Here is a 27,727-nt window from a genome sequence, read left to right as displayed (position 1 = left end):
CCCAACTCAAGTGTTGAAGCTTTCAAAGCAGGCGGAGATTCAGTGTAATCCTGTCTGTTTCAGCAGCGCTAAAGCCTTAAAATCTCTCTTTTTTTTTGGACCTGACAGCCTCCAACAAGCCCACCTTCTAATTACAGCCGCTCTGCTCCATTCACTCTGCCATCTGCAGAGCCCATCTAACCTCATCATTTCAGGCTGCCTTTACTCAGCACAGCCTTTCAAGGGGGTCACAGCTCATTGCCCTGACCCCGCACAGCGCCGTGCTCAGCATTTCATGAATCTAACATGATCCCTGGACAGGTGCTGAGCTACATAACGGCTTGTGGGCTGGCAGGAGGAAAAACAAACTGGGATTAGAGCTAACACAACTCTCCCATCGCTGACAGCAAAGTCATTTAACGAAGCTTAAGGGGAGTTAATTTCTCCTGACGGAAAAGGCATGAATGAAGGAAAAAAAAAAAGCAGACTTTGAGAAGGAAAACAGCTGAGCGGTAAAACAGGTGGGTGGGATTAGGGCAGAGAAGCTGGAGGCAAAGGTCTGGGCTCCAGATCAGCTCTCTGCCAAGCAAAGAAACATGAGCACTCAGTACCCAAGAGGAGTGGGTAAAAGCAGTGGCACAAAGCTGCGCTTCCTCCCCATGCACCCCAGGCTGATCTGTGCGGTGCCTCCAATGCAACGTGAGCTCTAATTCTCCCCCAGAACCACACAGTCAAGGGCTCTCCCCTCTCCTCAGCTGCTGTTTTCCCACAAATCCTCAGGAATGCAATCACAACCTTTATGCTCCCGCTATGTATGGGCCAAACCAGCAGCGAACAATGGAGCTGCAGACCTGAACCCCCCCAGGGCAGCTCTGTGGCACACATAGGAAAGCTTGCAGGGGCTCACAGCCCTCAGCTCACGCAGGGGCAATATTCAGAGCTGAACTCAAGCTAATCCTGCAGCAACAACACCCCCCAGAGCCCCCGCGTGGCAGCGGGTGCACTGGGACTAATAATGATACGTATCAGCATGGAAAAGTTGGGCACCGTCATCCTCCTTCAGAAAATAAACAGCTAAATGTCACTCACTGTCCAAGTGCTATCAGCACAGACGCTGTTGTCAATAAATCAGAAGTATCTAGGAACAGCTTGAACAACTTTTATTATTACTTTTTTTTTTTTTTTTTAAAGTGCTTAAAACGTAAATAACAAGCTCTCTTTATAAACATTAGTTGCAAACTATTAAAACATGAAACACACAGAACCCACCTCCCGCATACACAAAGTACAGGGAATCAACAACTCCAAAACCCCCAACGCTGAGCTCTCCCATTTTGGGGTGGTTTTCCACCCCGCGTTTATGACACAGAACGCAGCTGTTCCTTCATAGACAAGGCATATGGCTGGGTCTACACCATACTTCGGCATCCACATCCCTTCAGGTTCGTTCCAGTTTAAGGATATACCTCAGCTGCTCTTCTGCCCCATCGTTTTGGGACAGCAAAGACAAAAATAAACCACTTGGCCAGAGTTCCTTAACATCAAGAAACCCAGTTGTGGGCTGACAACAAAAGCAGAGCAGATGACAGCAGCAGCGCCCTGCAGAAAAGCCGTCAAACAGTCTGAGTGTGGAAAGACAAGGACAGCTCAGGATGCGAGAGGCAAAAGACACAATTATTGCTGTGGCTGTGTTTAAAATGGAACCACCAAAAGCAGCTTCCTTCACATCTGTCTGTCTGCTCATTCTGCACAGAGCAGTGCAGCTCTGGGTGTTGCCCTGCACTGAGAGCAGTGCTGCTCGCCTCCCATTAGAAGATAATCACTAAACATGGATTTGGAACATTAACTTGACAACATTTCCCCCAGTTATTCTTCTCTCTCCCTCCCATCTAAGAGAAAGCAGCTCGGTCCTCCTGTTACTCCAGATTCAGCATTGTTAGCGGTGTAGTGCTTGCTTTAATGCAGAGAATAATAACTGGGGGGGGGGTGAGGAGAGGAACATTCTCCAAGTAGTGAGGCGGGGAAACAAAGAAAAGACAAAAGCACCTTTCAGATGCCTTCTCCTAAACATGAGCATCGTTTGTAGGTACCTATGGGCTTCCAAATGCTCTGACAGACATGAAACGTGACGGCAGCCTTGGCTGTCCCCATCACTTGCTTCTCTCCACAGCCTTGTGAGCTGCAGGTGGCAGAAGGAAGCACGTATTGCTGAAGGGGCCCTGACACAGACCTCTGAGATCAACTTGAATATATATAAAGTGCAGAACATTCAAGCTTTGGGAGAAGAGGCAGAGCTGCCTAAGGCAGAGAGGGGTGTATGGAGGTGGTTAGATGCAACGGAAGAGAAGGAGGAGAGGCAGAGAGGAGGTGTAGTGAGCTACAAGCACTGGCACTTGTGTGGGGGGAGCACCTGCAATGCCTGTCACTGATGGGAGAAACCCAAGGAAGCAGCTGATTGTCAGGCAGCAACAAGCCAGGATGGGCCACTGCGGGACTCAATTCTACCCCAGAAACTGAAGTCCTTGCATCTGAGACATACAGAGGGAGGAGGAACATAAAGATGCAGGTAGTGAGGTGCAAAACCCCAATTAGTTCCCTAATAGGGACAAGCACATATAGGAACTAATGGCTCATGGCTGCTATCTTCCAGAGTAACACACCCTCCTGTTAATATGACAGTCTGCAGGCTAGACATGACCAAATATTGTCGCTGGCAGAGATGCCAAATCTTTTAAGCTGATACCTCTTACTTCTGTCAGCCCCAGGCTTTGAGTGTGACCCAATACTGCCTTTATCCAGCTGCATCTGGTCTTCTAATATCCGCCACACCTTCCCTCATTATCACCTCCTCTATCTACATCTGCCACTTCATGGGGCTGTCCACACAGCGCTTCTGTCAAAGACCAAAACAAGTTGCCCATAGGGATGGGAAGGCTCTGCTGACTGCTTGAAAACACTCACCTGGTTCAAATTAGCAGGCAAGCAGAACAGAAAGCTGGCCAAGCTATGTTTACAGTCAGCTGAGAACTGGATTTCAGAGCCTTTTCTCATAGGGAACTGCCATTGTTCTATTGTAAAAGGCACAATTTTTTCAGTCATGGCATATGCTGAAGTAAGGAAAGAGAAAAGAACACAAAGGTTAAAACAAACCCAGTAACTTTTGGATATCTGCAGCAGAGAGAAGAGGCCCTACATGCTGAGACAGCTCAAGTCCCACACCGGCTGACCCTCTGCCTGCACGGGCGCCTTCTAGCCAAAATACTGACACAAGAAGAGGTTTATATGCCCTTTCCCAGCACATCCAAACCAAAAGCTGCGCTGTACTGCAATGTAACTGCGAGCACCGCTCACCAATCCCACACCAACACCATCTATTACATCAAGAAACACAGAGGCCTTCACACAGTCACTCCAAGTTAGCAAGAAGCATTCGACTCCTGAGGGAGCTGGCCTAGCATTTCTAGGGGTGGGCCCAGAGACCTGATGCTGTTGTGGAGGTGTGATACAAATCTAGCTGTTCTGGCACTAATACTGGCTTGAAAGTGATCCGCGTCGATTACTGGATTGCTAGCTTTCACAGAATGTGGTTTGCATGTGTTTGGTGGATGTCTGACCTAACGGGACATCATGCATAGAGGTGGCTGGGCAGCCAGACATCCTTTGCACACTAGCTTCGGTCCATATGGCATTTTCCTGTTGCATTGAGAATGACAACACAAAGTCAATGATAGGGGGCTGCCAGTGGAAAGCAATTCCTGCAGATGCAGAGAAGAGGGAGTGTAATACTGATCAGAAAATCCAGCTGTGGCTTCTGCATACAGGAATATCCCAGGCACACTGGTGCCAGCCCACCTGGTGATGGGTTGGGTGCTGTGCAAGACCCCCTGCAGCACTGATGATGCACAAACCATCACTGGCTCTCCTCTGCGAGTTCAGTTTGGGGCTGGATCTCTAAGGCAGCATCACAACCCTGCATGCACACAGAGAAGGAACCAGCACAGCTCACAGTCAGACAGCAATATTGGCTCGAGTCTTTGCAGCCTCTGACTGCAGCACTGTGGCTTTGTGTGCCACCTCTTACTGCACCAGGTGCTGACACAAAGAGGAGCCAGATGTTCAGACTGAGCCTTCCTTTGTAGGTACAACATATGGGGCAGGAAGGGAAGGAGGCATCCAGCAGCAGCCCCTTCCCCAGCTGCCCTGCTGAGGAGACCTACTAGACAATAACAGGCTGGTAGACTCTTACTGAGTTAGGCATCCCCAGTTCTGTCAGCCAGTTTAACGCTGTCCATCAGCCAGAGCACACCACTTCAGAGAAGAGCCTGTGAAAGAGTGTAGGCAGAAGAGCAGCAGGATGAAGACAAGGGCAATCCGCCTGGTTTCCAGCTCTCAAATGTTCATGGACCACTTAAAGCACTGGTAGGATGAATGCCTGAGAAGATGCCACTTGGTTATGACAGGAAGCTCAGGAAGCATCTGCCTCCTGAGAAGGGCTCTGCTCCTCCCCATAGGGTGAATGACAGCCCACCACCCTACAGTTCCCTGGAGCCAGAGCTGGGATAAGCTTAACTTGGGAAGGAGCAGATAACCATTCCTGCTAAACTCTGCGAACAGAAGCCACTGGAGAAGCCCTCTTTAAGAGGAGGGGGGAGTGCAGGGATGTTTGCAGCGTGTTTACTGGAAGTGCTTTAGGTAAGTGATCCTGGTCTCTGCCCGGAGGTTACTTGGTCTTGGCCTCCCCCAGTGGGATCTGGAGGAGTGTGGGAGACTGCTCCATGATGCGCACCAGCAGCTGGTCAATGTAATTCTCCAGTTCTTGGATGTGCTCTTCCTTCTTACTCAGCTCCTTCTCTCTCTGCAGTAGGAGCTGGATGAGTTCATTATGGGTCAAGTGATAATACTTGGCTGATTGGTCCAATGTGGTGGGATCCTGCGGCAGAAACCAAGGGGAACATTCAGCAAGTTGAATGAAAAGCACTGCTCCCTTGACTCACTTTAGCATCTGCAAGGTGCAGCAATACACCAAAGTATTCAGTGTTTACTACATCTGTCACCTCCAAATCCCACCTGATAAGCCTGGAATATCCTGCATTACAAAGCAGCAACTGTCCAGACATCTGCCCACTGCACCCTGGATGTACTCCATGGAGCTAGAAGAGACCACGGAGCCCTCCCACAAAGTAGATTAATCAACAGGGTTTCCCCAAAGACTATTTCATCAAACCTCAGCAAATGCAAAAATGAGGCACAGAGACAAAAGAACCCACCAGCCTGCCATAACAAGACCTTCCATTAGCTGCTTTCCCACTCCTCCATCGTGGAGGACAGGGAGAGAATGGAATTAAGAGCCAAAAAATCCCTCAGGATGAAAGCCCTGGGAGAGTCTGGTCACCCCATCCCACATCCTCCAACACCATTTTTCTTCATCTCCAACCTCATGAGCAGGCGAGATGTCAACCCTCACCCCCAGCACATGGCTCCTACCTTTACCTTGTTTGGATCTGTTTTCTCCAGGTGTGACAAGGGGGCCACAGGCTGAACGCTGCCCGTGGTGACCGTCTTCAGCTTCTCCAGGCCGTTGCTCAACGCTGTGGTCAGACTGGATTTGTTCTGCTGCTGCTTCTCACTGGAGACCTCCTGCACCACAGCACTGATGGGTTTCACCGGGTGAGGACTGAGGAGGACAAGGTTGGATAATTAATGCCCTGCCAAGCAGGGAGCAATTGGCTGTCCCTATGGTTTTTAGGGGTTTGGGACTCACTTATCGAATTCAGTCAGCTTCACATAGTTAAATTGTGTTTGCATTGCTCAAAGCCTGCTTTCACCAGAGAGAGAATAGTCAATGCCTTGCAGTGCTCCATGGCACTGTTACCAGCCAGAGATGCAATCTACACGATTACCTCAGCCAAGCATGTGTCCAAGGGACTCAAAAGCCCCGTGCACATGCTGTGCTGCTCAGGCCACTCCTGAGTGCTGTGGGTTGAAACTCCTGGAATTTAACTCATGTCTAAGGGAATTGGGCTGCTACAGCCACTGCCCAGATGGCCATATCTTTGGTCACCCATTTTCCTTGGGTTTTGTGTCACACTTTGTCCAGAAGACAGAATCAAGTGTTTGCTTTTCAGCATGATGGAAAGAGAAGTGACCTGATGCTACCTTCCTGCAAGACTTGGAAAAAAAGACCTTAAAATGCACCCAGGACCTCCATGAAGCCTCAGCACTCATCAGGTGCATCGGGCACCATGTGAAGGCTTCTCATGCAAAACCACTGTTGAGGAAAGGGGTGTTGTGCCCACAGGAGCTCAGCACTGAAGAAAAAAAGGCAAGTGCAGCCTCTATTCACACACACAGACTTCAGGAATCCATGGAAGGAAGAACACTCACAGTTGATGCATGAGCTGCCAGCCAGGCTGACAGACCCCCCTCAAGTCCAGCTTGTGCTGTAACCACATCTGCACATCTTCCCTTCTCAGAGGGGACAGCAGTGACACCAACCAGCTCTACCACCCGATGTAAGAGGTGTCCAGGTGCACAGACAAAGCCCGGATGGATCCACTGAGACATCAGACCTCCCTCCATCCACCGGCTGATGGATGCCAACTTGAAAGCAGAATCAATTGCTCACACCAACAGACTGCTCAATCCACCACTGCGCCTCCAAGTGACCATAGATCTATGAAGAAAACTCATGCCCTTGAGATGAAACATCTCCAGATGAAGGAGACACAGCCCTGGCATTTCTTCCAGCCATCTCCTGAGCACACCTTGCTGTGTCATAGCATCACTCCCAGCGATGCTCCCAAGGTCACTGCTGAGTGCAGTAAAAATCAGGGGGGGAATTTCCCTACAGCACCTTAAGAATTAAGTCCTTTTATCTTCCTATTAAAATGCTTCTCACAGAAAGCAAGGCAACAAAGGACAAATGTAAGGCACATGCAGCACACTGGGGCCAGCCCTGCTTGTAGAAAGGCCTTACAGAAGGAAAGGGGACAAATGAAGTGGGAAATGGATGTGGTAAACCACTCCCTGAGCACCGAGCTCTCCACAAAAACTACATTCAGATTGCAAAGACGGACACACAATTTAACCTGAAACCAAAAACAAAGACAATTCTGCTGCCCTCTCGCTGCATACCAGTGATGCTCCCAACCCTGTCACATAAACCCATCACAGTTTATCATACCAGCTCCTCCTTTATCTGATGGAGGATAACAACACTTCTGTCCCAGCCAAACCTTTAAGCCTGCTCTAAGTTTGAAGCCTTCCTTTTTTCCTTCCATTTCTCTTATACCAAATCTTTTTCTACATGCCACTGACTGTTCTAGTAGGAGATGCATCTAGGAAAGTGCCACCACGGGGACCAGAAAAATGGCCCTTCCACATTGTTTCTCTGCCCTTGTGATAATTAGTGGCATCTCCCCAAGAGGTTCAGGTTGTATATTAGGAAAAATATCTTCTTTAAAAGAGCAGCCAGGCACTGGCACAGCTGCCCAGGGGTTCACCACCCCTGGAGGTGCTCCAGAACCATGGAGATGTAGCAATGAGGGATGTGGTCAGTGGGCACAGTGGGATGATTTGGGGTTGGATTTGGGATCTCAGAGATCTCTTCCAACCTTAGAGATCCTACGATTTCATGACTCAGCACCTTCCATAGATAAAACAGTAACTCTTCTAAGATTCTTGAATCCCAGCAGCTTGTATCCAAAGCATCCACATTTTCACAGGCAGAGGAACCAGAGCAGAGATGTCCCAAGACTTCTCAGACGTGTAGCACGACAAAGGCCAGCACTGACATGATGATCAGCTCTTTAGACCCAAGCCCTCTTCCTTCCCACAAGCCAGCCAGGCCTTGGGTAGATGCACAGCCCAAAAGTCGGCGTGGAGGTGACAGGCTGACAGTTGGACGTGGTCATCCTAAAGGTCTCTTCCAACCTTTAATGATTCTATGACTCTACTGACAGAGAATCCTGGGATTACACTTTGCTCATTGCCTAATTTTACCCTTTAAGATAGCAGGACACTTCTCTTTCCATGAAACATTAACAAAGATCTGGCTATCTGCAGATTTTGACCAAGGTTATCTGTCAGAGAATGAATAACCCAGTTCAGAAGGATTTAAAAACCCGACTCAATAAAGGGAATCAGAGGACACAGAGTCACCACACACCATGCCCTTAACGCTGCATCTTTGCTTCACTGTGTTCCTACAGCAAAAGACAGACCTGGGAAGAGGAAATAAACCTTTCCTTCTTCTGACACACCATCACAGCATGTCCTTCTCATCACCCTGGAGGTGAAGTCTCCGGGGCACCTTGGCAGAAGGGAATGGAGGATGGTGTTTTGACACCACCTTGGTGAAACTACTGGGTTTTATCTTTGGCTACAGAGAGAAGAAAGTTTTTAGTACCTGGTGGTTGCTGGAAAAAAAAGAAAGAAAGAAACCAAAGCTGAATTAATGAAAAGGGAAGGGGAATAGCTGTGCACATGCCACGAGGGGACTCACGAGAGCATTAACAGCTGGAAGCTCAACTGGCAGCCACGGAAGAGGCACCTATTTTGCAAGCACAGGGAAGATGACGCAGCCAAAATTAGCACTGGATGCAATTTTGTTGCTGCTGGATTTTCCCTGGGGCAGATCTTGGATGTGTCAAACCTTTTGCCCTCATTTAGAGCAAAGAGGGGACACCAGTGGCTGTTCCCCACCATGATCCAAGAGAGCCATGGCTTCCAGCTGGCCAGGCAGGACTCTCAGGGAGCACAGTTACCATTCAGCATGGGAAGGTGAGGAAAGGACCTTCGGCACTGTGCAGAGCATCCTCCTCAGAGCCAGCACAGCCAGAGCTGAGGTCCCTGATCAGAGCAGAAGGGAGACAGGGTTAAGCCTCTACCAAATACACACCCTTCACACCTTCCCCAGAGAGCTCACCTGGTTGTCTGCAGGAAAAAGGGCTTCTCAGCTGGCTGTGTCTCCCTGGGCAAAACCACGAGTGCTGAAGCTTGTGTGTCACCGGACTGCGGCAAAGGGCAGGGCTGGGCTGCGGCATGGCTGGTCGCGGCAGGGGAGGGGAAATCAAACTGCTCGGGGTTAGTCACAGCCACAGGGAAAGGGGTGGAGAAGGCCAAGGGCTGGCTGTCATGCAGGGAAGGATTGCCTAGCGGGTCTCCGGGGGGGTTAGTGGGCTGGAAGCCTTGCTGAAGGGCTTCCCCATGGAGCTGGGGGGAGCTGAAGCCCTGAGTGAACCGTTCAGGCAGCCCAGCCTCGATGGGAAAGGCATCTGCTGGCTTTTCCACAAAGGGATTTGTGGGGGCAATAGGGCTGACTGCCAGAGCAAAGGGATTGCCTGGGCTCACAGCATCCTGCTCACTCCTCTCCTCCGTTCTATCTGGCTTCCAGAATTCCACCTTCTTGAAGTCTATCTCTGTGGGCGGCTGGCCCTGCTCTGCCTGATGGGGACAGCCCACCGCCGGACCTTCACCCTGGTCCTGTTCTGGCGCTAACCTGTGCGAGCGGCTCAGTGCCTCCTGCTCCTCCAGCGCTGTCCAGAAGGTCTCGGGTAGGCCTGAGTCTGGCCTGGGAGACAGGTTTGGTACTGACACACTGAGCTCCTCAAGGCATGGCTCCTTCCCCAGGGCTATGGAGGGCTCTGCGCTGAGGCTGAGCTGTGACACAGGAGACAAAGCTGGCTGACTCCAGCTCCCTGCAGCACCCGACAGGGTGAGCTCATCCACAGAGAACCTGGAGGGGCAGGTCTCAAAGTGTTCGGCTGCATCTGTCCCATTCATCTCCAGTGGCTCTTCCCCCAAAGAGGTGTCCCCTCTAGCCTCCACATCGGCAGCATCCTCATGCACAGCTGTGTGAGGCACTGGGTCAGCTGTGTCACCACTCAGATGGCTACATGGTTTCTCCAGGCCCTCCTCACCTTCCTGCTGCTCCTCCTCACCTCGCTGCCTTGCTGTTGTGTCACTAATGTCCACACTGTCCCCTCTGCCACTAGCAGCTGTGAACCACCGCGGAGGTTTGGGAGGTGGCATGACCTCTTCCTTCCCTTGCACACCCGTCCATGGAGAAAGGACAGCATCAGAGCCCAACTTGACATGGCCCTCACCGGCCTCCAGCCGCATGCTGGCCTGCAGCCGGTACACCGAGCTCCTGATGTCAAACATCTCCCCTCCATCATCCTGCAGCTCCTTCCCCATGTCAGAGGCCGCAGGGAAGCGCCCCGCAGCCATGTCCTGCAGCATCCGTGGGGGCACAGCAGCCACGTTGCTGCCTGGTATTGTTTCTGATGTGTTTTCAGAGCTGAAGGTGCTTTGGGGAAGGACATGAGGAGTGCTTTTCGTTTCAAAGGTGCCCTGGCTGTGGAAGGATCGCTGCCCAAATGTGCTCCCCTGGCCAATGCTCTGGGTGCTCTCGGAGGGATCGGGCGCAGTTTCGGTGGCAATGGTCATCCAGCCATTCTCCCCTACACTTGACGTTTCCTCCTCATTACTGTCCCGTTCCTCCCCGGCACAATTATCAGCACTCAGCACAATGGAAGCCTCCTTTTCCCCTGGATTTCCAGACGACAGTGAGGCAGCCCAAACCATCGGTGTGCTGCTCTTCCTCCTCCTTGCTGCCGACCCTGCAGACACGGGGCTCAGCACATCCTCTATCACAGTCGCTTCCTGGGTCGTGCTCACCAGGTTTGCCCCAACATCCAAACCAGAGAAATTCGTCCAAGACCGCAGAGCTGGTGGCATTTCGCTGCTGATTTGCGACTCGGCCTTTTCAAAGCCCTTTGTCCCTTCCTCAGGATCTGGCTCAGCTGACCGTTCCGTGGGGCTGGCAGCATCAGGATCGTCGATGAAAGCCATGCCTTCCGCCGCCACCGAAGCAAAGAAGTCCTCCTTCTTTGGGTCTGGTCTGAGCCTGCTGGTGGCAAAGGCATCAAAGGTCTCATCCCACTCTGAGAGGGGAGGAGGAGAGGCGGTGGGTTCCTCATCCAGAGGAGGAGGGTCTGCACGGGACGGAGCAGTGGTTTCAGGCACAGGGACACCAACGCTTTTGTCTGGAGATTCTCTCTCCGGATCTTTAAGTCTTAGGGAGGCAGAGGGACTGCAATCCTCAGAGGAACACAAGCTCCCAACGACCTCTGTTGAATCATGCGGCTCAGACGGGAAACTAGAGAAAAAGTGAGTAGGTGAAGGAGAATTTAGTACCTGGTCAGCGAGGAGATCCTCAAAGAAGGGATTGCTCTGCAGGGAGTTGAGGAATGGGTTGGTAGGGGACAAGCATCTGGGCTGACTGTCTCCGGTAGCAGCAGGGAGGTTAGGGCTCAGCATGCGAGCAAGATGGGCTACAGCAGCAGCAGGGAACCGGGCAGGGGAGCGGGGAGGAAAATGAGAAGGAGCATCTGAGCTGGTTTCTACCTGAGGAGACACTTCCAGGCTGTGGAGGGAAGACAAAACAGTCCTCCTGGTTAATGCTGTGACAGTGCTGTAAGCATACACCACACACACCACAAACGCTTCGGTTCAAAGCAATGCAATGATGCAATGATCCAGTACATACTCGTCTCTCTTGTTAGGCAGAGCAATGATTATGGAGTCAATGCATGGAAAGGGCATGCACTACAAAAAGGAAAGGGCAGCCCTTCTCCAACTGTCCTCCAAATTTCCCCTTCTGCCTTAGCAAGCCCTAAGCTTCAGGAGTCTGAGAGGTTTCTCCACCTCCTGCAGCCCAGAGACTTGGTTCAGTTCTATGAGTTTCCCTGCACATGAGGAGCAGGTGGGGTAAGAACACCCATGAGTGAGCCTTCCCCAGCCCACCCCAGTGTCACACCACATGCTGGGCTTATCAGCATGGCAGCACCATCCAAATCCCTCATATGACCCAAGAAGGGAGGGATTCAGCACGTCTCCACTCTGGATATCAGTCCCCTCCTGCAGATGTCTCCTCACCTCCTTTCCAAGAGGGACTGCATTTACCTGACCTTCTTGCAGGACCTCCTCTATAGTGCATGTTGCCAGGGCAGGGCTGGCCATCTTACCATAGAATAACCAGGTTGGAATGGACCCACAAGGACCAGCAACCCCTGGCTCCACACAGCACCACCCAAACCTTGTGGCTGAGAGCAGTATCCCAATGCTCTCTGAGCTCCAGCCATGTCCACCATCCTCTGGGTCAGACCCTTTCCCTAACACCCAGCTCCAGCAGAAGCACTCCCCACCCCGACCCCCTCCCCATGACTTAACCCTGCCAGTTTTGCATCATGCTTCAGAGAAATCCCACTTCAGCCTGGAGAAATGCAGACACCGATATGCCCAGTGCTGGCTGAATAAAGCTGAGCCCAGAACAAATAAAGCAATTTCTTTGCCAACACACATAGGGCATGAGCAGCCCCCAGGCTCCAGCCTGCTTGACCCAAGTTAGAAGGGATCACAGGCAGCACCAGATGATCACAGCCAACAGCAAAGCTGCTCAGACTATTTTTACTCATTATTACGGATGGTTTTGTCACAAAAAGACTTTTAAAGTATTATAAAGCACAAAAATGCCACCTTGAGGCAAACATTAACAACATCACCCACCTACAGCTGTCAGTTTTGTGCTCGGAGAGCATTTGAAGGACATTTACCTGTTGGTATGCAACAAACCAACTCCAGCCTGCACCCTTTCCATCCTTCCTATGACACTCAGTGATTTCAGGAGCTGCTGCCCCAGCCTAAGAGTTCAAGTTATGAAGACCTTAAGCCACAAACAGGAGATCTTGAGGTGATGCTGGGCAGCACACACTCCTGACCTATCCCTGTTTGCTCCTTGCTCACGCTCACATTAATGGTTTAGTCCAGATTAAGAACCTTCATCCATCATTCTGCTTAAAGCAGTGTTTAGAAAGAGCAACCCAAGGCTGATCCAAACAGCTCTGCTGGCTTCTAGCATTAGGTGGCTACAGAACATTAATCAGCTGCAGACTCCTAATGAGTGCTCACTGCTAACGACCTTGACAGCTGCCAGAAATCTGGCTGGAGAGATTCCTACCCCAGCCCACCAGATCCCCACCTGCACTGATGGAGGAGGAGCTCCACAGTCTCTCCAAGCCCATACTGGGCCCACTGGTACATGGGGACATCCCATTTGGCAGCCCCCAGCTGTCCCCCAGACTACACACGGATGTCAGCACCCAGCAAAGCAGGCTGTGCTCTGCCTGGGGGAATAAGAGGGGTGAGTATCCATCCCTGGCTGGAAAAGCAAAGCAGAAGGGACACAGCCTCTGGATGTGGTACAGGAGAACCGCAGCACCTCCGTGTTGGCAGTGATACCATCCTGCAAGGTGCCAGGATGAAGGCACAAAAGCAGAGTTCACATCCCTCTTTATTTTAATCACCTGGCTTGGTTCTCTTTTCTCTCTCACCAACTGCACTGTCATCACCTTCTCTTGTCCTCAGGGTGAGCATCCGCTCCTGTTCAGCACCCCTGCCCTCCCCCCACAAGCCCACCCCCCTCAAATCCCACTGCTCCATCCCACCAGGGATGCTGGAGACGCTCAGCAAAGGGGCTGAGGATGTTGTGCTCCTCTAGAGGGAAACCTCCGTTCGGATGGAAGATCTCTGCTGCAATGAAATGCTGACTCACCCTCCTCCTCCTCCCAGATCCCTGCACGCAGCTCCGCCAGCCAAAATAAATAGTGTGTACCTTCCTGCCCTCATTTATTTTGCTGGCAGCACTTCACAGGAGCATTTTAGCCTCCCAGCAGAATGACGACGATGGAAAGTCGCCTGGAAACAGCTCAGTTTGATGCAGGAGGATCAAATCCATAACACACCAAGGTGAAGAGACGGGGCTCAGATGGAAAATCCCCCCCCCCCGGGCCCTAGGAGAGGTCCCTTCCGACCCAAGCCATTCTGTGACTGTGTGTGAAGCCGTGATAGGATGTGGGTAGCAGATGCAACAAGCAGGCACAGGTGCACTAAGAGCCATCCTTTACCCTTGCAAGGGCAACCCCAATGGCTCCCAAGATGGATTTTAGTTTTCAGCCTAAATGCTGGCCACATAGGACCAGCAACAACCACAGCAGGCAACGGTTTTATGTTTTTCTGCCCTGAAAGCAGTGACAGAAGGAAAAGGCTTTAGCCTTGGAAGGGCTTTAACCTGCAAACAGGCTCTTTTTTACCTCCTGCCAAGCATGAGATGCAGACCTGTTTCATCATCCCAATTCATGCCGCAGGAAGCAGGACCTGCGGAGCACTGATAACATTGTAGAAAAGCCTGAAAATATGGAAAGCGATTGTTTTCGCCCCAGGCCTTGCCTCAAATAAGCCTGCTGAGCTTCTTCCTTGCATACAACCCTTGACCAAGCCACCTGAAGCACAACAAACCATGAAGAGCCTTTAATTCAGGTCTCCAAGAGCAGACAGCATCCGCCTCCCACTCACACCATGAATTCAGAGCTGCTCTGCAAAGCAAAGGTTAATCCATCCTCAGACCCAGAAGTTATGCGGGTAAATGAGTAGCAGCCTTGCTTCTCCTCCAGATGATAAGCAGATAAGTGCTGCTGGCTTTTCAGCAGCACGCTTGGGAGGGAATATGCATTTGATTATTGAAATACGGATTTCAGCCATTGAGATGTAATCAATCTCTCAACAGCTTTAGGTTGAATCGGTCTGGGAGGTCTCCCAGTGCAAGGAAGGAGAATGAAGTAAAAGAAGTGGGAGTTCTTTATGATCAGAATGAGAGATGACGTTGCAATCGCTGGTTTTGAACAAGCTCAAGATCCATAAGATCCTAAAAATCACAGAATCCCATAGAACTGAATGATCAAGATCTAGAAGGAGGAATTAAAGTGCACCCACCTCCCAGCCTGGGCCAAGAGCTGAACCAACAGCTTCTGCAGTGCTGCACAAAGGGACTCATCCACTGCTACCCCAAATCCCACTGTGCTGGGGCTCAATGCTCCCCATTAGAGACTTCTAATGTCTCATTTCAGTCTCCCTCGCTACACTTCCAGCTCATTACTGCCCATCTTAAAACTGCTGAGTGCAATTAAAGCCCATTCAGATGCTTACAAAGATCCCAAAAGGATCCCCTGGGAATCTCTTCCTTCCAGAATGTATTGTTTCAAAGGGAATCCTATCCTGAGGACCAAAACTCACCGCTGGTGGCTCATCCAAGCTTCTCCTTACAAGGCAGGAGAACTGTATGGAGGAGACAGGCCTGCAAAGAGGCATCCAGAAAGCAGAGCCTAAGCAAACCTTGGATACTCAATGTCCCTGAAACTCTGTGGGTGAAGACAGTGACTCTGTTGACTCACATCTGAGCACTTTACAAGCAGCTGAGCTCACACACAGACCCTATTAGGTAGAAGAAGCCTGAAGGACCTCTTCATTAGAGAAGATTCAGGTTGAATGAAAATCCTTCTGCTTAATAAATCAGGTTAAAGTCAGCCCATATTAGGAGATCTCTATAATAAAACAACCTTCTGGATCCAGGCAGACTGCTGGCTCTTTCAGCCTCGTGTTCTCCCACTCTGAGCAACAAGAACCCTGCACTGTGCACTCAGTGAGGGCCTGGATCCCAGCACAGCCCATTCCCATCGCACACCAAGGCATGCGGAGCTGCACCCCTGTACAGGAACACACCTCCCCTTCACCAGCCGTGGTTAAGGAGGATGAGCAGAGCAGGTTTGGGAGGATCCAGGAAGAAGCACCCTCCCTTTCACAAGGGCAGGGTCGAGGAGGCATTTGCCTCACTCTCATCTCATCTGGACAGCACTGTGCAGAGGCCGGGCAGCTGGAGAACAGCTGGATGCCCACAGCCCCATTTCACTGACCTGGGTTTCTGAGGGGAGTCTTTGGGCTCCTTGGAACCAAACCAGCCACCAGCCTTGCTCCTGTCATCTCCCACTGCTGCAGGGCCATGCGAGGCTCCGGTTTTCTCTCCCTGGCCCCTGCTCCCAGCATCGCTCTTGTGGAAGAGCCCGCCCTTTGATTTCTTCTCTTCCTTCCTCATTTCCTCAGCTTGCTTCTCCTTCGTCACCTCTGCAGAGAAGACCATAGGTGTCGCCACCTGGGTCGGCTTGTTCTCCAGGCGGCTATTTTCTTCCATTCTGGCTCTGCCCAGGTGGTTGCTGAGGGTCACGGCTTTGGTGGACACCTTGAGCTCTTCCTGCAGGACCAAGCTGGGAGGAGAGGGAATGAACCTCAGCTCATCCCTTTGCTGCGTCCTCTCCAAGCTGCCGGCCCCCCAGGGCACATCATGGGGGTCGGTGTGAATCGGGATGAAGCCAAAACCCTCCTCTGGCCTTTTGGGGACAGGCAGTGGTGCAGAGACCTGCGGGGTGGGCACGGGGCTCCTCGGGGTGGGCTCATCACTGTACACGTGGCTCCCATTGATGCAGAGGGAGGAGCGGGACACAGGATCCGTCTTTGGCTTCAGACTTTGGATTGCTTTTGGCTCCAGGACAGGGCTGACCTGAGAGACGTCATCACTGAAAGCTCTCTTGTGGGTCAGCTTCGGAGAAGGTAAAAAGTCCTTCCCTGCAGGGAGGAAGCACAAGGCTGGGTGAGGCCAACCATGTAACAGGCACAGCAAGCTTCATCTACTAAAAAACACTGATGAGAGCTGCAGAATTACACCAGCTTTCCCCCTCCCAGGTTCTACTCAAGTTTAATTAATTTAATCGGGAGATAAAGCACAGGTCATAAAGCACATGGCTCTATGAGCCATACATCTCCCCAGGCACATCACCTCCCTCCAGAGGATCCAGAGAGAAGTCTTTGTAAGGCGACAAACCACTGTCAGAGAGGGTCTGAGGGCTATAATGAATGCAGGGATCTGGCCAAGAGAACCCGAGAATCACAGACAGGCCCTGGGGCTGCTGTGGTGCAGTAAGGAAAGTCTGTGCCTGCTCCTCCCTCTTCTCGCTCCTGCTGAGGGTTCAGCAGATCCCAGTGCTCTGTACCCTGGGAATCCCACCCCATCTGGGAATTGGCAGCCACCATCCAATTAAACCATGTAATGATAGATTTTGTTTTCAAGGGACGGCAAGAATTAATTCCCGACAAGAGCCTTTTTTGTTTGCAAATCATCGCTCTGCCAGAGCCAGGAGCTGGGATTGCTTTAATCACCAGCAAGTGGTCACTGCTCCAGCTCTGCCCTGAGCTGGAGGTGGCTCATTAGGCACAAGGAGTACAACGAGCTGCTCTTTGCCACCTGCTTTTGTGGGGCAGAGGAGAAACAGCCCCGAGTTACCCCTACACCCCATGGTGGTGCAAAGCAGCCAAGCAGGGCTGTCCGCACGCAGGCTTGGCATTCAGAGCCAAACCTTGGATGTTTTCCCCCCCATTCTTGGCAGACAGGCAAATCTCACTGTGTTCACATAGGACGGTGCCTCTTAGGTAAGCAATTAGTTAAGAGATTTGCAGGAAAGCCCCCACAACCCCTTCAAAAATAAGAAAAAGAAAGGTCAAACAGGTGGGATTAACACCACCATCCTCTTACCAGAGCGCTCCATAGACAGACTGCTGTGTCTGCTGGGGGACCTGGTTACCTCGGGGCCGGTGCCCATGCCCAGGCTGGCTGAAGAGATGGTGCTGTCAGATCCCAGCGAGGTGTTGGACTGCGTTAGGGACGACTTGCGCAGCTTGTTCTTCAGGAAGAAGCCCTTCACTTTGGACTTCTTGCCGCCGACATCGTAATCATCCTCCATGTCGAGCGCACCCATGCTGCTGGGGATGATGGCAGAGGCCGACTCCAGGTCGTACTTCTTCTTGCCCTTCATCTTGTCCTTCAGCTTGCCAAAGGGTGACCGTGGCTTGTCCTTCATGGACAGGTCGAACATGCTGGCTGTCAGGTTGTTGCGTGTGAACTGGATGCTCACCTGGATCTCACCACGTTCCTTCTCCTTCTTGCCTGGCTTGGAGTGCAGCTTGTGCCACCTGAAGACAGAAAAAAGACGAGGAGAGGGCTCTCCATCAGTGCTTTGTGATGGGTTTTGCAATATTTAAGAGCTGGTGAGCCAGAATCCATCCTCTCATGTCAGAGCCTGCACTGTCATGGCAAAGGAGCTCAATGGCTGGATATTAGGAAATATTTCAGGTTAAATATTGGAAACACTTTCTTCTCAGGCATTGCAACAGCCTGCCCAGGGAGGTGGAAGAGTCACCATCCCTGGAGGTGTGGATAAGTGGCACACAGGGACATAGTTGGAGGGCATAGCGGGGATGGACTGATGATTGGACCTGATGAACTTGGAGGTCTCTTCCAACCCTAATGACTCTATGATGTTCATTAAAACAACTGTTCCAGTGGTCAGCAATGGTGGAGGATCATAGAATCATACAACAGTTGGATTGTAAGTAACCCCGAAGCCCCACAGCCCCATCCCTGCCACGGACTGCGTCCCCCCACCAGATCAGGCTGCCCAGAGCCCCGTCCATAACTTTGGGCACCTCTAGGGATGGGACATCCATGACTCAAAGGACACCCAGACACGGAGCAGTGCTATGGGACAGCAGAGGGCTGTTGCTTGTTGATGGCTGAAACAAACGGTGCAAACAAAAGCAAGAGACACCCAGAGGAGCTCACTTCTGCATTCCACTTCCCCAATTCCCCTCAGTACTGGGTTCAGAAGGGGCAGCACAATGCTGGGCCACAAGGGAAGCATTTCTTCCTGAAACAACCGCCACACACCACAGACCCAGCAGCCTTCCCCTTCCCCTCCCAGGGCAGGATGAGCTCCCTGGGGCCCCAGATAACAGCAGTGTGTGACTTATCAGCAAGCAGCACAACAACACGAAGACGCACTTGGTCTAAGCCAAGATTTCCTCCCAAAACGTCAGAGCAGAGCAGGGTGACACAGCTCCAACAGCCCCATCACCCAGCCTGGCTATCTGCAGCAGCAACAAGAGCAGGAAGGTATCTTTAGAGGCGCTCTAATAATTTCCAACCCATTTCCCAACAACGAAAAATCCCTGCCGTGTTTTAGGCTGTTAAAAGAGTTTGCTTAGAAGAGCAAAGTCACCAGAAAGGAAAAAACAAGGGGAGGAAAATGTGAAGCGTTGGAGGTGGGTGTAACCCTGCTGAAATCATCGGGGCGAGGAGGAAATCCAAACCACGTCCTCAATTCCCCATTCAGGAACCACTTAAGGAGCGCCCATGACTTTTCTGGGCACAGACTTTAATGCCCAATGAAGCTCTTCCCATGGCTCATTCTGTCCACCACCATAAATAGGGAACAATTCTCAGTACCCAAGTGTTAGGCTTGAAAAATCACAGAATGGATTGGGTTGGAAGGGACCTCAAAGATCACCCAGTTCCAGGAAGGCAGGAAGATAAGGAAAAAACAGATACGTGGCTGACGCTTGGAATGGAAGAAAACCTCATGAGCAGGTCTTGTATCTGACATCATCACCCCATGGGGAAAATAGAGAGGAAGAACTTGGGATGGATTAACATAGGGAAAGGCTTCTGAGGATGATGAGATGTAAAACTTTGTCCTCAGCTCACACGGACACACTCGCAGCATCCCCCATTTATTACACTGCAGTCATTACAATTAATTTGGCTGCTCGGTAATGATGCCTTCAAATGAACAAGCCCTAAACCTGCTTTGCTTCTAAAAGTGTCCATTCCAGAACAACCTCTGCCCTGTCTGGCAGCAGATAAAGGAGCTGTGTGGGGTTCCCAGCACCCAACAGGTTGGGACTGCACCCTAAAAGAGGGAGATGTGCTATTTTTAGGCAGGGCTCAAAGTTCAGAGCACAAGATGAGTGCTTGGGTAGATCATATCCCTCCATTAATTTAAATCAATGCCAGAGGAGGGGATGCAAATGCAACCAGAGCAGGATCTGGATGGATTTAAAGAAGAACACAAACTCCTGACGTGCTTGTTTTTGCTCTTATGCCCACCCCAAAAGAGGGATTTCATAGAATCTCTATGGTTGGAAAAGACCTCCAAGATTTGGGGAGGGGAGAAGGAGTTGTGGGTGCTCTGACCCTGGAGGGGCTCAAGGCCAGGCTGGGCTTTGGGCACCTGGTCCATGGATGGAATTGGATGGGCTTTAAGGTCCCCAACCCAACCCATGCTGTGATTCTACATTGAGGGGCAGCTGAGGGAGCTGGGATGATTCAGTCTGGAGAAGTGGAGGCTCAGAGGAGACCTCAGTGCTCCATGGAAGGAGGTGACGGCCTCATTCCTGCACAAGGGGAGGAACAGGTTGGGTATAAGGAAATATCTACTGTCCAAAAGAGTGGTCAGGCACTGGCACAGCTGCCCAGGAGTGGTGGGGCCACCATTCCTAAAGGTATTCCAGAACCATGGGGATGTGGCACTGAGGATCAGTGGGCACGCTGGGATGGGTTGGGGATCTCAGAGGTCTTCTCCAACCTGAACGATTCTATATGAAATTAAAACAGGTACCCCAGTACTATGGGGGCACCCAGCCCCTGTGGCAGCATGGGAGGAGACAGCAGCCTGTCCAGCACGGTGCCAAGGGAGGAAACCACAAACAGATGCCCCATAAAGGGGAAGCAGTCGGGGCCCTGCCGGGCTCTCAGGAAGCCAAACAAGCAAACCCCAACCACCCATCAGTGCTGCCTGTGTGCTCATCTGGGTCCCCAACTCCCATCCAGCACCGCTAAAACCCCTTCCTTGTGCAAAGGCTCCGCTCCCCTCCCACTCACCTCCACCAAGAGACAAGGAGAGCTGCCAAAAGGCAGCAGTTGCATAGTGCTATTTTCTGCTGCTGCTGCTGCTGAGATGGATGGGAGCGGAGCACAAAGCGCTGCCATGGCTCGAGGCCCCCGCAGGGCAGGCGTTTCCCCCCATCTGCTGGCAGAAAGTGCTGAGCAAAGGGAAAAAAACACCCTGGGGTGGAAATGGGAGCGGAGGAGACGAGCAGTAGGACGTGGAGCTGACCCCTAATGCAAAGGCAAAGCTGGTTGTGGAGAGGAGATCCCACAGGGCTCCACATCGCCTGTCCCTTCTGCATCCCCATCCTGCTCCTGTGATCCCACCGCGCACTGAGCCGAAGCACCCAACCCATCGCTGTCCCCTTGGGTACCTCCAGCAACGCCTTCCCAGTTTCAATCCCAGACTGGTCCCAGTGCTTCGCTAGCAGCAGGATGCACAGAACTTCCTGGGGTGCCGCAGCCACTCAGCAAGGCATACCTTTAAGGATGCACCCTGGGGTTCACCTGGAACGAAGCAGGAGTGCTCCTGCCAGAGCTGCAGCGTGAAAGAAGGGACAGCCACAGCCTCTCTGCCTCTCATTTACTGCTGAATCACCCTGCAACAAGCTCAGCGCTGCTAATGAGAGGTCTTTAATTAGTGACAAATTCAATAGAGAGCCAGGGATGGGCAGGTAAGGAAGAGGAAACCCAGGGAAACCCCAAACATCTGCAGGAAAAGACACCATTGGGGCGACAAGGGGAACGGCACAGGCATGGAGGAAGCTCCATATCAAGAAGAGAAGCAAAGGAAAACAGCACAGCCCCTGTGCTCACAGTCCGACCTCATGTTTTGATGCAGCTTCCCCCACCCAGTGCCGGGAAGCTTTTCTGCTGCGTCGGTTCCTTTGGTGTTGGTTTTGGACAAGCTGCTCTGCACAGCGATCCCTGAGAGCTGCTCAAAGCACAGCTGGAAAATAAACACGGGCTGAAGGAAGGAAGGGAACTGAGGGGGCTGAATTCAGCCTGACAAATGGTCCTCTAAATGGTGGCCTCAAAGCTGCCCCTCCAGCCCTGTCAGTGGGCAGAGGGTGGCATAGAGGGGACAAAGGCAGGCACAGGCTCCAGGGCTGGAGAAGAGCTATCAGCAGCACTGGCATGAGGACAACCATGGGCAACTTCACTGCAAATCAATTCAAAGAGATGAGAGGTTTTCCCCTCTCCCCCATCAGAATCACAGAGTCATGGAGGTTGGAGAAGACCTCTAAGATCACTGAGCCCAACCACCAACCCCTCACCACCATGACTAACTACATCCCTCAGTGCCACATCGACCCTAGGAAGAGGACGGGTAGGGAGATTCATGGAGCTGTAAAATGGAGCATGAAACATTTATGAATGAAGAGGAGAGAATAACAGCAGGAGACAGCAGAGCCCTCATTAACTGCTTATGCTCCAGAGCTCCCACAGTTTGCAAATCCAAGCAGTAAATGAGCCAAAAAGTCACCGTGCCCACGATCACCTTATGCCCTGACCTGTTCTGCCAGCCTCAAATGCATAAAGAAAAGGAGAAAATGAGGCCCAGCTCGGTGGGACTGCAAAGCATGGATGATGGCACAGGGCTGCTCGGCAGGTTTCCCTGCTGCACTGGCTGAGCAAGAGGTGGAAACGGGTGAAGAGAGGGGCAGGAGGAGCACGTTTGCTGTAAATCCTCTTCTAAAGGGAAGGGCTGGCAGGGAGAACCACACACCTTGAGGTACCCCAGGCTCAGGAACTGAGGGAGCCACCCAGGCTGAAAGAAACTCCAACCCCACATCCCTGCTGCAAAGTCTTGATGGAGAAAGCCAACCCTCATGGTTGCTTGCATGTATCTGTAGACTCCAACAAGACATGGGGAGCGACGAGAGACACCAGCGAGGGTTTTAAAGCTGCTTTCACTCAGCAGAAATGTGCACGGAAAGGATTCGAGGTCATTCTGGACTCCTCTTGCCAAGAAAACCCCATGCAATGGTGGTACACAGACCACATCCACACCAGCAGAGCAGCCAGCGATGGTGACAAAGAAAGTTTATGGTGTTTTCGGGGCCTACTATGGGTTTTCTTTTGGGCAGGGCAATGAAGCCCCTGAATTTGTTAGGGAAATGGCAGGGTCACCATCCCTGCAGGTGTTCCAGAACCATGGGGACGTGGTCAGTGAGCATGGTGAGATGGATTGGGGTTGGACTTGGGGATCTTAAAGGTCTTCTCCAACCTTCATGGTTCCCCGACTCTAAACCCAATCAGGGTTAAAAGGGGCAGCCTGGGGAGTACCCCAATCTGAGCAGTGGGGCACAAACCCCCTCCTTCCATCGCCCCAAGGCATTTCAACACAGCACAGCACTTCCTGCACTGGCCAAGATGCACCACCGAGATGCAGCAATCCCTCAGAGAACCAAAACAAGATTTCATCACAGTCTGCTGCATATGAGCCTGCCATATCTGAGGAGATCCCATTACTCTCAGCCATCCCAAGACCCCACTTCCACATTTATCACCTCTCAGACCCTCTTCAAGGCCAGAACATACAGCTGGGGAAGGACGGACAGACAGCAATGGAGCCTTGGTGTGGGTCTGGGGACTGTCCCTTGCCCCCCAAGTGGGGTTGCTGTAAGGTCCCCATCTGGGGATGCAGGACCATGGACAGAGGTGCTGGACCCCAGGAGGTCTCCTCCATCACCCCCAGGCCATCCCAAACTGAGAGCAAGGTCCAACCCGTATTGGCTCAAGGGCTTTGACAGAAGATGTTGGCACCCAGAGGAAAGGTTTTGCAGTGAGGATGCATGTCCCTGGCTCAGGCTGCTTCCAATGGGACAGGGCCGGAGGGGATCTGTTAGTCCTAAACACGGATACAAGTGATAAAACCCAACTACTCCCCTCGGAGAGCATCCCAACCCGCAGGCACCCACCAGCCAAAAATCCACACCACCACGGCCAACGCAGGAAAAGCTCAACAGGGCTAAAGCTACAGCTTAAAACTAAAAGCACTGCAAGTCACAGCAGCTGCCGCATTGCCAACCCAAAGCTTTCCAGCTTGGGATAAGCCCAAAACAGTCCATGAGACACCCAAAAAGAGCCCTGTTGGGTGAAACCAAGAGCTGACTTTTCCCCTCCCAGCCAAACATGTTGCCATTCAGCTGATAAACGCCGCCGGACGCACCCAGCCTCGCTCTGTGACATGGGGCCAAGTTGGACGGCACATTTTCCACTGAGCTGAATAAAAACAGGAGAAAAAGAGCTGCTGACAAAGTTTCCACCCAACAAAAATCAGCAGTGAAACGAGAGCAAGGTCACCATGCTGACAACCAAGGCCTGCTTTGTTGCTTCTTCTATTTTTGTGTTATTTTTTTTTCCCCTTCTCTTTTCTGGGCTGCGTTCAAGCCGGCAGCAGCCTCCAAGCAAGGGATACAGATGGGGCCCTACATGGCACAGCATTATGGCATGACAGAGCCCAGGAGCCTTTTTTTGGGGTACAGAGGGCCCCCCTATTCTCTGTGACACTCTTATTGGGGCACACAAGGACCCATGCATGGTCCCTATAACAGCTCCATCTTTAACAACCACCCCTCACCCCATAGGACACACATGGCCTCCACGACACCCTTAGGAAGGCCCACATGAACCCTGTGACACCCACCTCCCTTTTTGGGGCACACGAGGACTCTGTGATGTCCTATTCCTTGTCAGACCTTTCTGGGACCACGCATGGACCCTGTGACCCCTCATCTCCCTTCCTGGAGCTCAGATGGACTCAATGACACTCAGTCTTTCCTAATTCCATTCCTAGTGGCACGAAGAGACCTCACATGGACCCAGTGACATCCTACTCCCTATGACACCCACTGGGGCTCTCTATGGACCCCGTGACACCCCACCTCCTTTCTGGGACACACAAGGACTGCATGACACCGTACTCCCTATGACACCCTACTGGGCCATACACAGCCACTGTGACACCCCACCTCCTACAAATGCATCTCTGGGGCACAGTGAGGCCCCATGGAACTCTGTTACGCCCTTATGGGGCCATACAAGGACTCAATAACAACCCATCTCCTACAATTCCTCTCCTAGAGTATGAAGAGACCTCGTGACATCTTGCTCCCTATGACACCCTTAGGAGGGCCCAGATGGACCCACACCCCATATCCTTTTTGGGGGCACAATAGGACCTCATGATGCCATATTCTCTGTGATATCCACACACGGACTTGTGACACCCCACCTCCTACAAAGGCCCTTTTTTGGGCCCAGATCGATCCCATGACAGCCCACCTCCTGCAATCCCCTCCTTGGGGCATGAAGAGACCCCATGACACCCTGTTCCCTATAACACCCTTACGAGGGCCCACATGGACCCCACAACACCCCGTTATCCTTCCTGAGCCACATAAGGACTCCATAACGCTCTATTCCCCATGATACCCAATGAAGCCCCGCGACACTCCATCTCTCAGTACAGAACCATAAGCAGATCCTAAATACCTCCAACCCCATCTTGAGGGTCCACAACGACACCTTATTCCCTATGACACACTTAGAGACCCCACAACGGCCCATCTCCCTTCCGGGGCACACAATGACACCTTATTCCCCATCACCCCCCACCCCAATACCCTCTTAGGGCCCCATACGAGTGACCACCCACCCCAATACCCCCTTGGGGTCCCATATGGGTGACTCCTTACCCCAATACCCCCTTGTGGTCCCATATGGAGCCCCTTTATGGCTCATAGAGCCCCCCCCACTCACCGCTCCTCGGCCGCCCGTCCCTGCAGCCCCTCAGCCCGCAGCGGTACCCGGGCCATGCCCAGGAAGCGATCCATGCCCACCAGTGCGCGGTGCATGACGGTGAGCAGCAGAGCGGCCTCGGCTCCGGGCTCAGTGTGCGGCAGCTCGAAGGCGCATTCCTCCTTCCATTCGGGGCAGCCGCCGCTTTTCTCCGCCACCGAGGTGCAGTACTTCTCTCGGCCCAGCTGGATGATGGTGTACGCGTCGCTGCTGCCCGCTTTGCCCCCACCGACACCGCCGCCCTTACAGCGCAGCCCTCGGGCCCGCACCACCGTCACCTGCACGTGGGTGGGCAGCCAGGCCGGGGGGCCATCGGCGGGCAGCGCGGCGGCGCGGAGCAGCGCCATGATGGGGAGGGGGGGGGGGGGAGAGAAAGGCGGCCGGACCGAACCGGACCGGGCCGAACCTCAAACCGAACCGCTGCGCTGCGCTGCCGCAGCCCGGCCGCAACGCGACCGCCGCCCGCAAGGCACGCCCATTCACAAAGACACGCCCATAAGACACGCCCATTCACAAAGACACGCCCACAAAGACACGCCTCCATTCACTAAGTCACGCCCATAAGACACGCCTCCATTCACAAAGTCACGCCCACAAAGCAACGCCTTCATTCACAGAGCCACGCCCATAAGTCACGCCTCCATTCACAAAGTCACGCCCATAAGCCACGCCTCCATTCATAAAGCCACGCCCACAAGCCACGCCTCCATTCACAAAGTCACGCCCATAAGCCACGCCTCCACTCACTAAGTCACGCCCACAAAGCAACGCCTCCATTCACAGAGCCACGCCCATAAGTCACGACTCCATTCACAAAGTCACGCCCCTGCAGCAAGGTCACGGCGCGGCGCTGCTCCTCGGGCCCCTTTGGTGTTATCGCGCTGCGATCAGAGCGCGGCGATGCCATTGAGATAAGGGGGGATGGGGTCAGTGCTGCGGGGCGGCAGCGCTGCTCTATCAGCTCCATCGGCGTCATGCTCCGCTGCGGGGACACGGCGGGGGGGGACGGAACGGGGATGGGACACGGCAGTGACTCTATAGGGACACAGTGGGGACACAGTTGGGATGTGGTGGGGATGTGAGGGGGACACAGGGAGAAAACAGTGGGGATACAATGGGGACACGATGGGGACACAGTAGTGACCCTATAGGGACACAATGGGGACATGATGGGAACACAGTGGGGACGTAATGGGGATATGGTAGGGACTCAATGGGGACACAATGGGGACATGATGGGGACACAGTAGTGACTCTATAGGGACACAATGGGGACATAACTGGGATGTGATGGGGATGTGGTAGGGACACAGGGAGAAAACAGTGGGGACACAATGGCGATCTAATGGAAACACAGTAGTGACCCTATGGGGGCACAGTGGGGACACAATTGGGACACAGTTGGGATGTGATGGGGACATGGTGGGGTTGTGGTGGGGACACAGGGAGAAAACAGTGGGGACACAATGGGGACACGATGGGGACACAGTTGGGTCATAATGGGGCTATGGTAGGGACACAATGGGAATATAGGAGTGACCACAGTAGTGACACAGTGGGGACACGGTAGGGATGCAATAGGGACATTATGGGGATGTGATGAAGATACGGTGGGGACACAATAGGGATGTGATGGAAATACTGTGGGGATATGGTAGAGACGTGGGAGGGAACAGTGGGGACATGGTGGGGACACAATAGGGACACAATGAGGATGTAATGGGAACACAGTGGGGACATGGTGGGGATACTATTGCGACACGATGGGGACATGGTGGGACACAATGGGGACATGATGGGAACACAATGAGAACACTGCAGAGACATGGTGGGGACATGGAAAGGACATGATGGGGACACAATGGGGACATGATGGGGACACAGTAGGGACATAATGGGGACACAGAGTGATGGAGACATGGGGACACAGTGGGGACATGATAGAGACATGACATGGTGTTGACATGGTGGGAACACAATGAGAACACCGGAAACATGATGGGGACATGGAAGGGACATGATAGGGACACAATTGGGACGTGATGGGGACACAGTAGGGACATAATGGGGACAAAGTGGGGTTGTGATGATGGGGACACAGTGGGGACATGATGGGGACACAGTGTGGGCACAGTGGGAACACAGTGGGGATGTGATGGGGACACAATGGAGACACAATGAGGACACAGTGGGGACACAATGGGGACACAGGGCTGCGAACCCTTTGCACCTATTCCAGCTTCTGGCCCTATTCAAATCCCCAATAAATATGCA

General features: G+C 52.5%; 1 protein-coding gene across 10 annotated transcripts; it reads right to left on the bottom strand.

Annotated features, from left to right (window-relative positions):
- Positions 1 to 1,118: 1,118 nt before the first annotated feature.
- RAB11FIP5 (RAB11 family interacting protein 5) lies at positions 1,119 to 26,084 on the bottom strand. Of its 10 annotated transcripts, none has more exons than XM_015863007.3 (6): positions 25,415 to 26,084; positions 17,459 to 17,895; positions 15,789 to 16,494; positions 8,906 to 11,407; positions 5,464 to 5,653; positions 1,119 to 4,909 (listed from the first exon to the last, which is right to left on the bottom strand). In XM_015863007.3, exons 1-6 carry the CDS (start codon positions 25,798 to 25,800, stop codon positions 4,700 to 4,702), a joined length of 4,431 nt encoding a protein of 1,476 aa, XP_015718493.2. In that variant the 5' UTR covers positions 25,801 to 26,084; the 3' UTR covers positions 1,119 to 4,699. The 10 variants fall into 10 exon arrangements, with proteins under 10 accessions (XP_015718493.2, XP_015718494.2, XP_015718496.2 ...); XM_015863008.3 differs by having other exon boundaries at positions 5,470 to 5,653; XM_015863010.3 differs by having other exon boundaries at positions 9,479 to 11,407.
- Positions 26,085 to 27,727: the final 1,643 nt, after the last annotated feature.

Source organism: Coturnix japonica, chromosome 4 (genome assembly GCF_054131305.1).
Source record: "Coturnix japonica strain WE chromosome 4, WE-NBRP24, whole genome shotgun sequence".
NCBI classification, from domain to species: domain Eukaryota; kingdom Metazoa; phylum Chordata; class Aves; order Galliformes; family Phasianidae; genus Coturnix; species Coturnix japonica.
The sequence above is the reverse complement of the archived record's forward strand: the minus strand, read 5'-3'. Positions and strand labels throughout refer to the sequence as shown.